Source organism: Cyanistes caeruleus, chromosome 20 (assembly GCF_971803275.1).
Source record: "Cyanistes caeruleus chromosome 20, bCyaCae1.hap1.1, whole genome shotgun sequence".
Classification (NCBI taxonomy): domain Eukaryota; kingdom Metazoa; phylum Chordata; class Aves; order Passeriformes; family Paridae; genus Cyanistes; species Cyanistes caeruleus.
Genome location: NC_141720.1, coordinates 4,875,278 through 4,888,059, shown reverse-complemented (window position 1 = coordinate 4,888,059; position 12,782 = coordinate 4,875,278). Strand labels below are relative to the sequence as shown.

The 12,782-nt window shown below is 40.9% G+C and overlaps 1 protein-coding gene across 5 annotated transcripts in view; it reads right to left on the bottom strand.

Moving 5' to 3' along the window:
• The window catches only part of PKN3 (protein kinase N3), a 29,693-nt gene that overhangs the window by 10,661 nt on the left and 6,250 nt on the right, over positions 1-12,782 (bottom strand). For 2 of the 5 annotated variants that reach the window (XM_023938148.2, XM_086858054.1), the window contains exons 6-22: positions 12,390-12,582; positions 11,902-12,090; positions 11,549-11,658; positions 10,870-11,013; positions 9,859-9,934; positions 8,756-8,936; positions 7,935-8,046; positions 7,029-7,105; positions 5,694-5,760; positions 5,028-5,119; positions 4,484-4,660; positions 4,334-4,396; positions 3,714-3,790; positions 3,269-3,411; positions 2,927-3,034; positions 2,280-2,360; positions 603-1,473 (exon numbers count right to left, since the gene is read on the bottom strand). In XM_023938148.2, the coding sequence (XP_023793916.2) occupies positions 1,261-1,473; positions 2,280-2,360; positions 2,927-3,034; positions 3,269-3,411; positions 3,714-3,790; positions 4,334-4,396; positions 4,484-4,660; positions 5,028-5,119; positions 5,694-5,760; positions 7,029-7,105; positions 7,935-8,046; positions 8,756-8,936; positions 9,859-9,934; positions 10,870-11,013; positions 11,549-11,658; positions 11,902-12,090; positions 12,390-12,582 (2,103 nt within the window). In that variant the 3' untranslated portion in view covers positions 603-1,260. Of the gene's footprint in view, positions 1-35; positions 153-308; positions 467-602; positions 1,474-2,279; positions 2,361-2,926; positions 3,035-3,268; positions 3,412-3,713; positions 3,791-4,333; positions 4,397-4,483; positions 4,661-5,027; positions 5,120-5,693; positions 5,761-7,028; positions 7,106-7,934; positions 8,047-8,755; positions 8,937-9,858; positions 9,935-10,869; positions 11,014-11,548; positions 11,659-11,901; positions 12,091-12,389; positions 12,583-12,782 lie in introns of those variants that run through there. The other 3 variants (XR_015278145.1, XR_015278146.1, XR_015278147.1) reach the window with 3 other exon arrangements.

The following is a 12,782-nucleotide window of genomic DNA, read 5'->3' as shown; positions in this document are numbered from 1 at the left end:
GAAATATCCCTGGTTTAAATAAACAGAGCTCTTACCTTACTGAATCCTGAAGCACTGGGACCTGTCTTGGCTTAACAATTCCCTAGATCCTTGTCTCCAGCTACAGGACAGCTGCCCTAGTCCCACTCCTGTCTTTGTCTGGTGAAGACAAACTGAAAGAGCAATGATTGTGTCCTTGCTTGCATCAGATGCCTTATCTCTAAAAACCCTTCCCTTTTCGCCCAATGAGCTAACATTATGAATTTAAGACATGAAAATGTATCTTCTCAAGTATAATTACAAGATAGATTACAAGGCAATTAAATCACCTTTAACTCACTGATTTTCCAGCACTGTCTGTCATTACTTAGCTGCCCCTAAAAATGGTACAGTATGTACACACTGATAAGATCTGTGGATAGTTAACCTGACTGCAGTCATTGGTATCTGACAGCTGATGACATCGTGCAATATGTACACAGACAACCTAAGTGAGAAGGAAAAAAGAAAGAAAATATTACTACTGGCATTTATGGAGAAAACTGAAGTCCTGCCTGTTGAGCATTTTGGTTGGCCCTGACCTGAAACATTTAGCTGACACAAAGGAGATAAAAAGCTGAACATTTATTATATGGAAAGGTATTTTTATTTTCAAAAAAGAAAATAACATGTGCAAAGCTGTGGAGTTTGATATAATTAAAAACAATAGCTAAGAGTTGGCATCCTTAAGTAGAAAGATTCATCTTCCTTCCGATAAATCACTTGGATCATTATCCAACATCATCACTGGGTAGTGTTAAATCCATTCCTTGTCTGGCATACACATTTTTATGAGTGGGAAATGGCATAAAATCATTACCAGGAGGGAATGCTGCATCTCTAGAAAATCAATGAGAAGTGGCCATTCCCCTGCTATGCTACAACTTTAAAAAGTCACACTACTTAGGCTTTTTGCAAAGAGTAACCTGGGCTGCAGAGATGATTTCATTTCATCAAGTCCAGCTTAAATTCCAAATTTCATCTACATTCAATGATAGAAGAAGATATACCAAATCAAATGTTAATTATTCCTTAAAGATAATTGATATCCAAGATTCTTCCAACAAATGAGGCTGGAAAACCCACAGCAGGTTAATTCAGCTTTCAGGGCACTTCATCTTGGGGCCATCAACACTACCTGTACTACAAATCCTGTTGGCTTTTCCACCACTGGCCCTACAAAGTCTTCTCTATGCTCCCCCAAGGTGGTAACAATCACTTCATGTTTTTATAGCCCAGGAATCACACATCTAAAAGGTGCCTGGAAACAAAGTCAAAGTCCTTGAAGACAGTCTGCTCCTTACGGGTTAGGAGAGAAACCTCCTCAGGAGGAGTAAGGATTGGCTTTTGGGAAGTGAACTCTTCATCAAAGTTGCTGATGTCAGTTGGATCTCTTAATGTGGGCACAAAGGGGGGCTTCAGCCTCCTGGCAAACAAGGCATCCCAGTCAATTCCCTGTAAGAAAAGGAAGGCAACAGGCCAGATTGACACAATTATTTATAAAATGTGAAAGTCAGAAGGAGAATGCAGTCTCCCTTATGGATCATTTGCAACATGTCTTATTTCTACTAATTAAAAAAAAAGAGAGAACTGAAAAAAGGCCCAAAACAAACAGCACAGGAGGTAGAGTGCAGAAGAGATTCCATGCAGTGTATTTTACAGCTACAACTGTATTTAGGAGAGACAAAACAACAGCTCAGCTGTAGCCAGGTGGATCTGTGGATCCCAGAAATTTTTGCTGACATCCAAGTTCTTTTCTTGCTCTAGTGCAAAGCCAGACAAGGGTTATAAGGCTAAAAGCTTTTGGGTAGATGAGTAATAATGAGGAGGGATGGCAACACCTTTGCCTGGAACAGACACATACCCCTGACACAAAGCAATTTAACTTACATTTATCTTAAGACTCATGTGTATCCTGCAAATGCAGGTGATCAAATAGACTGACTGACAATCACTGTCATACTAGACAACATCTTTGATGCTGCAGATTTTAAAAGGAATATCTGTTCATGTACCTAAAGTTAAGTATATTTGTACATAGAAGCAGCACAAACAGAAATAAACTGGCTCTGGAAGCATGAAGATCCCAGGAAACAGACTTGGGGGATGTCATTTCAAGCAAGACTTGAAACATATATTCCTGAATGGAGCAATGAGGTGCAACAGAAGCTATCACTAAGATCTCCCTCATAACAAAGGGAAATAAGCCTCAACATCAACAGACACAAGAAATAAGGGAAAGGTATAAACCAAGTTCCTACCTTAAAAAAGGGCTGAATTTTAATCTCTTCTGCATCTTTTTCCCCTGCTCCCAGTCTACGCTCTGGACATTTCCGAAGCAGCTGCAGAAATATCAGGTCAAAATTAAACAATTGGAACAAGGATGAACAGAAGTAATGTTCCAGAGAGAAAAACAAAAGAAAGGAGGTGGACTGATCCCTCAGTGTTTCCTCATTCTCACTTTGCACCAAGGTCATCATCTGTCAGGAATAACTCAGACCTAGTTCCTTGTAAACAATTCGCCAACAGCAGTAAGATACCTGCCATAAACTGCATGGAGCACCTCAGCTTAATTGTGCACCTGTGATTATGGGGGCACATTCAAAAAGTGAATCCAGCCATCTCCACTGAACGGCTCTGACATTCCTGCCCTTCAATCAACACTTCTCTGTGCCAGACTTAGCAGGAACAGTAAGCAGCCTGCTTAGTCATCCTTACACAGAGGAACTGCGTTTATGTAAAGAGAAGGAAGGGAAAATATGTGCAAATTTTAAATATTTCCTTAGCCTATGAAGGCAACTCCAGATTACACTCACAAATGCCAAACAATCCTCATCAAGTCCCTCTGGATCCATTTACACAGTAAATGCAAATTCCTCAGGCTCCCAGAGACCCATCAACCCTTTACCTTACGGATTATGGAAAGTGCTTCAGCTGAAAGGAATCGTGGATACCGGACTTCATCATTGACAATGCTGTCAAAGACTTCTTCCTCATCATCTCCAGGGAATGGTGACTGCAATTGGGACATTCTATTATTCAATCCACATAGCACCCATTTCTCACTATTAAATAAGCATGAAAATAGCAGGGAGTTGTATGGATTAATTAGTGTTTGGCAAGCACTATGAATGAGAAAAATGCAACTGAAGTACTAATAAATAGTTGGCTACATTTAGCAAAATTTTACCTCGAGTGGTCAGGTCCCCAAGCCTGGTTAGTGAGATCCCCTGAGGGAAGCTGGCCTTACCTCACCAACAAGCATCTCATAAATGAGCACACCCAGGCCCCACCAGTCCACTGCCCGTGTGTACGAGACATCCGTCAGCACTTCTGGGGCCAGAAATTCAGGAGTGCCACAGAAGGTGTTTGTCCGGTCTCCAAAACCTATTCCTGTAGGAAAAGGACACTTTGGTAAAATCCAACACAAGTTACTGAATGGATCTGAGGTAATCTGGCTCCTCCTGGTGCAAACAAGCACATTTTAAATGCTTTCATAAGTCTGTTGAAGATTATACAACAAGGTATTCTTCCCAAATTCATCATGTCCAGATAAGTGACGGATTTTTTGTTGTTTGGATTTTTTTATTTTATTTTTTTAATGGGGATTAATACAAATTACACACAAACACTTACTAAAGCCAAGATCCTAAACTGATCCTGATGGCTCAATTTTAGCTTCTCCAGCTACTCACCTTCCTTACACAATCCAAAATCTGCGATCTTCACAAATCCTTCAGCATCTAAAAGGAGGTTATCCAGTTTCAGGTCCCTGCATGCAAAGGAGATGAAAGAAAACAATGGATGAGGACTGAGAATTGCCACCCAATATGGTTTTTTTGCGAGAGGCAGAAGGTAGATGTTAATAAAGAGAATAAAATCTAGATGGAGTAAAGTCTACGATTTGGTTTAATCGTGCATTATGTGGAAGATTCCTCTTAACTGATATTTTCCCCTAAATGAAAGGCTCACAAAGCAGCTTGGAGCTGGGTGGGGCTTATTAATCTGGAAAAGAGCTCCCACAAGAGCATGACAAATTACCTGACTATCCCAGTGAAAAAGAAAGCAGTGACTTACAGGTGCCCCCCAGAATGTATTGACATGTCACAGAGGATTAATCACCTGCAACATGCCAGATGAATAGCTTCTAGGTGACTTTCTCTACTGTGAGCACGATGAACATGCTGATAGTGACAGGGAAAAGAAAGACGGGCAGAAAGATTAGAAACCCCAGCAAGAGATTGAGCTCCAGACACAGCTACAGGAAAAAACAACCTTCGAGTTGCTGAACTGTCTTGAGTCTCTGCTGTATTACCTATAAACAATTTTCTTCTCATGCAAGAACTGGAGCCCCAAGACTACACAGGCTGTATAAAACCTAAAAGACAAAAATAGTTACCAGGCAATATAGGAGATTCAAGTTAAAAATTTATAGTTCCTGGAGACAAGACTAATTCCAACTCACTGTGCCACATGCTCCGGAAAGACATCTTCATGTATGCGCATCATCAGATCCCCACCTGGAGTGTATTCCATGACAAAACAGGCATGATGAGGGGTCTGGAAACATGCAAACATGTTCACAAGGAATGGATGATCAGAAGAATTGACCACCTCAAATATTCGCTTCTCACAGTTCAAGCTGCCAGGATTCAAAGAAAGAAAATGTCAGTGTTAAACAGACTCAGAAGAAAAGCCTGTTTTGAGAAAGAGAGGATGAAGAAGAAAATCTTTACATCTTAAGTTAGAGAAATAAAAATTGAGGGCTAATATAACATCTATCTTATATACTTCCAGACCTTGAGTTTTAGAGTGTTCTTCAGGTGTCACTCTTACAAAAGTTAGACATCATTCTACGTTTCCTTATTTCTGATTTTAATTATCAAAGTCTTAAGGTCACATTTAACCTTAAGAGTACCACAGCCAGTACACACCATACCTACTAACATTTGATTACAGCTGCGATTATGTAGCCTCTGGCAATAGTACCATCTCTAAACAAAGCTTACCTATCAATTTCATCTCTCCTAATGATGTCTTTTTTCTTCAAGGCTTTGATGGCATACAGCTTCCCAGTTGCCTTGTATTGGGCCAGCAGTACCTGAAAGACAACAGAAAAGCTGTACTTCAAACAATCTCATATTTCCTTATCAGATTACTTTAACTCAAATTGACGCCAACTATTTCCATCCACTCCAGACAGTCATCCTCAAAAACAAACTCAAGGAACTCAAAAAACAGAGCACTTCTGTATTGCTCCTTGTGCTGCAGCAGTCCAGAAGGATGTCGGTGAAAGTTATGTCCTTCTCCCAGACAGTACTATCACAGCTGGCCCAGTACTTTAGGAGCATCTCAGAGTTCTCACAGAGGGAGTTATGGAGTTATGTGCAATTTTGGGAATGGAGCTCTTCCACTAGTGATCATGAAAGGAATGGTAATGGTGTGCTTTGATCTAGCACTCTCAAGACAGCTTTCTCCAGGCTTTGAAGTCACAAATCCTCAGGAATTTTGACTGTTAACAAGTTACCAGCTGCCTGCATGGCTGGGCTAGGTTTGTTGTTCCGTATCTGCACTGCAACAGATCTCTCCTGTACTGCAGTGTTTCTATTCAGACCCCCAGGCAGAGCCCCATTGTCACAACCACTGCCCTCCTCCACAGAGTACTTCTCTACTACCTTCCCAAAGTGGCCACGACCCAACATAGCAATGCAGTGAAAATCCTCGAGCTGAACTGTCCTTTTCCTGCAGAAAAAGAGAAGAGACAGGACTCAAGAGATGAACAGATAACAAAGGATTGTGTGTTTGTGTCAAGGGAAGAAGCTCTGTAAACCAAAAATGAAAGCAAACAGCTGTACCAATCACCCCTCACCTAATTCTGACAACTAAAGCTTGTGCCACTTAAGAAAGAGGAAGCTAACCCTGTTGTAAGAAAATTAGCAGCAGAGTCTGACTTCCACCTATACTGACAACAGGAGCAACAATTCTGACTCTTCTAGGCACATTCTCTCAGTTGCTTTCAATAACAGGATTAGCTCCTCTCCACTCCCATCGTTGGGGTAATAAGATGCAATTTCACCTATGCTCCTTTGAGCAGGCTCAGCAGCAATTGTAATCAGACAGGAACATGTCTACAATGCTAGGAGGATAAGGGTGTAAGAAGAAGTTCTCAAGCAGGAACTGGAAATAAAACACACTGGGACAACAGACAACATGTTGTTGAAAGAAAACAGCTGAATAAAGAGATGCCACAAAATGTAATGTTAGCCACAAGGTGTTATCAAGGAAACTCAGGCTACAAAATTGCTAGAAAATAATTAAAAAAACAAAACAATCTACAATCTAAATGCTTTAGTCCAGGATCATTTTTAAAAGGCAACAGACACTCCATACTCCTCCAGTAAAGTGAAATGAAGAGCTGAGTATCTGTCCATGAAGATTTTGCTATTTTTGCTTTTTAAGTCAGTCTTTGTTCAAAATTAGTAAACTGGTTTTTCGCTTGTCTTGGGTATATTTACTGCTGTGTATCCCTGTTACATACAAAAAGTGTCTGTATAAGTGCCACAGATTATAATCGACTTCCTCTTTTATGCCTCCCATCATAATGAGAGACAATGTACTGAAAATCAATAGAAATAGAAGAGTGTGAAGGATGCCAAAAGTAGTTGAGAAATGTATTACTTAGCACACAGACACATCTAAATATACTACACCACGGCACATCAAACACAAGGAAATCCTTGAAGACAGCTAAATTACTTTTACCTTCTACTAAATCACCACAATCTCAATAGGCTCACTATTTGGGTTAATGAACAGATAAGACACAGCAGACATTTAGAAAAGTAAAGTTCAGAGAGTATTTTTCATTGTATTGTCTGCAGTCAGCATTAAGAATTTGCTGCTGAGAAACCAAAGCACACCTTGAGCCAAATTTTAGACTTCATGCTTAAAAATTTGAGCTCAGTGACTCTTTAATCTGTGACCTGAGACAGCCCATGCTATCCAGTTACCTTGGAGACGCTGGGATTGGAAATCTTGTTACAGGAGAGCTGCAAGACTTCTCCTCAACATGTAGCCTCTTCAGGCACTAGGAGGAGAAAGAAAAATACAGTGGGCCATTCTCTGAGATCACCAAATCTAACCTAACACCTACATCCACCTTTTCTCCTCTGTCAGGATCCAGCATGACCACAGACATGTTCTTGCAGATGGTCATTGCCTCTGCTTGGAGGCAAGTAGCATAAAAACAGATTATGTATGAGCACACAAAAATATTCTCATGTAAAATAATTTTTTATAGGGTCAAATCTTTTAAAAGAAACACTTTTAAAAGTCTAGGATAGAACATTTACCTCCTAGAAAATGGCATCTCATATCAAGAGTCATCAATGAATGATCAAAGAACACAATTTCCTCTATCACAAAAGCCAAATAAGAAAGAGTAAAATGTGGTAGAACAGGTCATTTTACTGCTCAAAACAATTTTCCTGCTCCTTCCTATCAAAAAAAGTAGAGCTTTTGCCCAGTTTCTTTAACAACAAAGAACCTCATTTGCTCCTGAAAGCCTGGTGACCCTCCTTCCCTGCTTTCTCTATGCAGTCTGTTCTATACTCTTGCCCTGAACTCCCAATGCTGACCTACCTACCTTTGCTTCTCCAAGAAAAGCAAGTTGTAATTTTTAAAAAAGAGGGGAAATAAAAAAAAAAAAAAAAGAAAGAAAAAAAAGAAAGTCAGACTCTTTTTGAAGACTCCATGCTAAAATGGTTCACTGGATTCTAAATTTCTGGAGATCAGCCAGCTAATGAGGGACCTGCCTAAAGTATAGCAAATTTCTTCAGTAATAAACAAATTAGAATTGGGCTTTGAAAGAACACCAACCAGCAAAGACAACGTTCCAAATTAGCCCAGATGGTTACCGGAGAATCTGCAGGAGATGGCGATGATTCCTTGGAGTTGGCCATCAGGAAAAGGCGTGGAGGCTTGGGTGGTGCTTCATCAGCAAATGTAAGCTTAGCCACAGGGAAGTCACTGCATTTGTAAGACAGAATTGAAGCAGATTTTGCCTTAGGGCAGAGCATTGTACGCAGACACCTTTGCATCACCTCTGATGTGCTAGTTCAGTCCAAATCACTGGACAACAGGACTCCCTGACTCACACCATAAGTCTGTGAAGTACCAACAAGAATATTCTTTCCTAAATTAATTAAAAGTTGGTTAGACTCACATTCTAACACTGGCTCTCTGATGCTATAAAATTAATGAAACACAGGGATGTAGAAATAAGTCAAGAATTTAAACAACTCTTGATTTTAATAGCAACACTGAGTCCATTTTTTTTCTTTACTAGATCTTGTGCCTCAGTGGGAATAATCTCTTTAGAGAATAACTGACTCAATTAAAAAAAAAAATATTTGGGGGGGAAATTTTCTTCTATAGCACATTTGAAATCTCAGCTACGTCCCTGAGTCCCTGAGTGCTACATTACTCATGAAAGCAGAGTGCATTTTTATCACAACAGCATGGTGATCTTGCATAGATCAATTACTGTACTGGTGAAGACATTTTAATGAATGAAATTTTCTTTCCTTCAGAGCACAGAAATGGTGCATTTATTTTTTTTAGACAGATAAGTTTTTCTCATTTATGTCTTCCTCCACCTCAGTAAAGTGCAACAGAATTTTAAGATACACCCTACACCCATTCCAGAGCGTTACACAACACTCAGAACATCACTTACCTACTCAGTTTGGACACTGAATCACTTTGTGGAGAAACTGAAGGAAAGTCTGTGTGATTGGGATCATGAAGTGGGGGACTCAGAGTGCTGATGGAACTACAAGGAGGGAGGAAACTCATCATCAGGCGACCCCAAGCTGCAACATTCATGTTCATTTGAGGAGCTCGGAGAAATTCCTTCCCTGGAAGAGTCAGAGTTAAACCACCAGTAAGGTAACAACACACAAATTTCAGTCTCACATAGTGTTAAACTCTAGTTTTCAACCAAACACCTGTGGGCTGCCCCAAAAGGGTAGCTCACCCTTAGGAGAATGGGCTTTTCTTCAGAGAATTCTCCATTCATCAGGAGCAGCATGGCTGATTAAATCAGTACAGTTTGAGTTCTGGAGCTTACAGAATCATGGAATGGTTTGGGTTGGAAAGGACCTTAATGACCATATAATTCAAACCCCCTGCCATGGGCAGGGACACCTTCCACTATCCCAGGTTGCTCCAAGCCCCATCCAACCTGGCCTTGGGCACTTCCAGGGATGGTGCAGCCACAGTTTCTCTGGGCAACCTGGGCCTCACCACCCTCACAGGGAACAATTTCTTCCCAATATCCCATCTAATCCTGCCCTGTCAGTGGGAAGCCATTCTCTCTTTAATCCTGTCACTCCAGACCCTTGTCCAAAGTCCCTCTCCAGCTTCCTTGGAGCCTCTTTAAGGCACTGGGAGAGCCTTCTCTGAGCTAAACAGCCACAATTCTCTCAGCCTGTGTTCAGAGCAGAGGAGCTCCAGCCCTCTGAAGCATCTTGGTGGTCCCCCCTGCTCCATGAGATCCATGTCCTTCTTATGCCTGGAGGCCCCAGGGCTAGGTAGTCTGTTAAATAACTAGCAATTAAATCCTCCTAGCAATGCTAATTCTGAGTAACAGCATGATGACAACACTACATTACAGATGGTGCTGCAGCCAGGCTGCATGCACTTCATGTGACTGAACAAACTTTCACAAACACAGTAATTAGCAAGAGTTTTAACATCTCTCAGATTGAGTAGGACAGCAGAACCTGCTTGTGCAAACCTCTGCTCTCACCCTGGACAGTCACTTCTCCAGCCCCTCACCTTTCTGTTTGGGGAAAATGCGCTTCTGCCGCTGCAGTTTTGGCTTCCTCTCAATGACAGGATTACAGAACATCACCTGTCAGAGAAGCAAAAGGGATTTTTCAGAATTCTCCGTTTAAATTGTAAACCCAAATTTTCACACATGTCTGTTTTCTCATCAAAATCTCCATTCCCATGTGTTTGGTAAGTTTCAAGTCACTCCCAGACTTGGTTATTCCAGATTCACCCTCTAATCAGCTTCTACTTCAGTTGTAGGTTTAGAGATTGGAATTATCTGCTACCTGAAATCCAGAAAACTCCCAGAATTAAGACCAATTTGAATCTCCCAAAAGCTTTATCTAATTTGAAGCCATGCATAAAGAGCACACCCATTTGTAGGATAATAGACACAGTAGCTCATGGCACAGAAGTAAAAACAAAAAACCCAAAACTAAATGCCACAAACCAACCACAAAAAACAAGAAGGCAGAGAGAGGAGCCAATTTTTGTACATGAGGTCCAGATCCTACGTTGGAATGATAACCACAGGAACTTTCATCACAACACAAAGGAGAAAATACTGTGGCTTTTAAGGGATTATCAAGATGATCTCTACATTGATGGTACTTCAAACTATTATTAGCCTCAGAAAGATGATAAAATAAGCATAGCCAGAGGGAGTTTGGATGTCTGATTCTACAGTCTCTATGATTCAATCCTGACCATTAAGCCATATGTTTAATTAAAGTGCCACCAATGACTCATAATGAAAGCAAATAAAAATGAACAGATTTCACAGAGCACACACACATAATTACAGTGGAGCAGCTGAAGAGTCACTCCAGGCTATGGCATGTGCACATCTATTATATTGTGTTGCTCCTTATTCTTATATGGGCTATTGATGCAAGAGGGTTTCAGGAATCATTCTACCCCTCTAGATTATTGCTCCTTCCATTCTTTGTATTCTGGGTTGAACAACTGCTTTCAGGGCAGAATTCTCTGAAAAAGAAACAAAGCTTACATTTATACCTCTGCAAAAAGCATTCCTTGGGGCTCCAGCAAGAGGCACATCCCATGACGTTCATTATCAAGGAAATCATCCAAACGTAAAAACTTCACTGCACAAAGTTCTCTCCAATCTCTCCAATAAATTGCAATTTCTAGCTCACGAGACTGGTGGGATGGGTGAATAGTGGAGGAGAAAACAAAGGCAGAATAATTACATACTGCTCCATGCTCTGGAAATGGCACACATATTTGTAAAAAATAAAATAAAATAAAAATAAAAATAAAAAAAAATAAAATAAAAAATAAAATAAAATAAAATAAAATAAAATAAAATAGTAAACTAAAGAGTATGCATAAAAAACTTCTTTAGTGCTTCTGTTCCCTGCTTTTGATGGTTTTAGGTCTTTTTAGCTACAGACCCTCTTGGAGGTTGCTGTCTTGGCTCTTCATTTAGAAATCCCTAAGAGCCACTTTGCTGATAATATGAAATAAAACCTCAGATAAGGAGAGGACAGCAGATGTTGCTCAAGGTGAATCTCTGGCAAAGATGTTCTGCCTTCAGGGGAAGGCCGGGCTAACTGGCAAATCAAGGACATGGAGACAGCAGCAAAATGGGGCTAAGTGGAATGGCAGCTAAACAAGCAAATCAGGTAAGGTTAAATGGAAAAACAAACACCACCTGAATCTGAGGCAAGCTTACCCGGTCCAGCTCAATGGTAAAGCTCTGGTCCCATGCCTGGTTATTAACTGGTCCCCAGTTTGTTTGGCCAACCACTTTATTGTCCACTTTGAGTACAGCCAGGACCTCATCTGGACAAAGGAGGAAATATGGATTATAAAGTTTTACCAAAGCAAATCTCTCATGCTGAAGGTGGACATCCCAAGCAATTTCCAGGAGAGTCCTAGGAGGACCAGACATAATGCAATTCATTCTCTCTCTTAGTTTTGCAGAAATTGGGTTTTTTGTAACAACACTCATACCAGGCTGACCCAGTGAGAAGCCCTCTTGCTTTGATATGCCACAGGCAGGTCAACAGGGAGCCCTGTACTCACTACATGGCTCTTCATTTCGGTATTTTCCTGCAACACCACGGCCATGGATGCCCAGGCCAACTCGTGTCCGGGAAAGGGATCTTAAGTCACTTGGGCTGCCACAGATGGGAGAAGAACTTGTCATCCGGGAGCGTCCTGGAACATTTTCCAATAGATCCTGACACCCCATCAGTCTCACTTCTAGTGTTCCTGAGGAATTTTAGGAGAATAAGGAATATAATTATGTAAAAGATAAAGTGATTCCAGTTAGCCAGATCTCAAAGAGATCCCAGAATTTCTCAGATTCATGATTTCTTGGTTAGCAAGGTTTAAACTGACTCCAGATTAATAGACTGCAAATGTGTATGCTCAGAAAGCTCTGCCTAACCTAGAAGACAGAAGTCCAGCTCCTAGAACATCCAATGTCTATATAACAACAATGAGAAGAAATAGAATTAATATTTCTTTCTGTCCTCCTCACAACAACATGTCATGCAGGATCCCTTTACCTGTAAGGGCTGTAGGTTTGATGACTGAAGTGGGCTGGATGCCACGCCGGGCTCCCAGGGAGGAAGTGTTTACTAGTTCCTGTTTGATGAGTGCTCTTTTTGGGTGATCTGGAGCAAGCTCACTGAGCTGACGTTCCAGGGAGAAACGCAGCAGATCAATCTTCTGAGAGGACTCTTGCAAACGACCCTGAGCCTACCAGTGTGAAGAACAGAAAGCAGGCAGAAATTTTCCACACAGAGCCTCAGATCAGGTATTATGAACTAGAGTAAGCTTAGAAAAAACCCAGCAAGACAACATCTTGCTAATACAGGACAAAGACAAAATATCTTCCCATAGAGCTTGAACCCCCACCAGTATCACCTCTGATGTTCCTGAGAAATTTCACCAAAGCA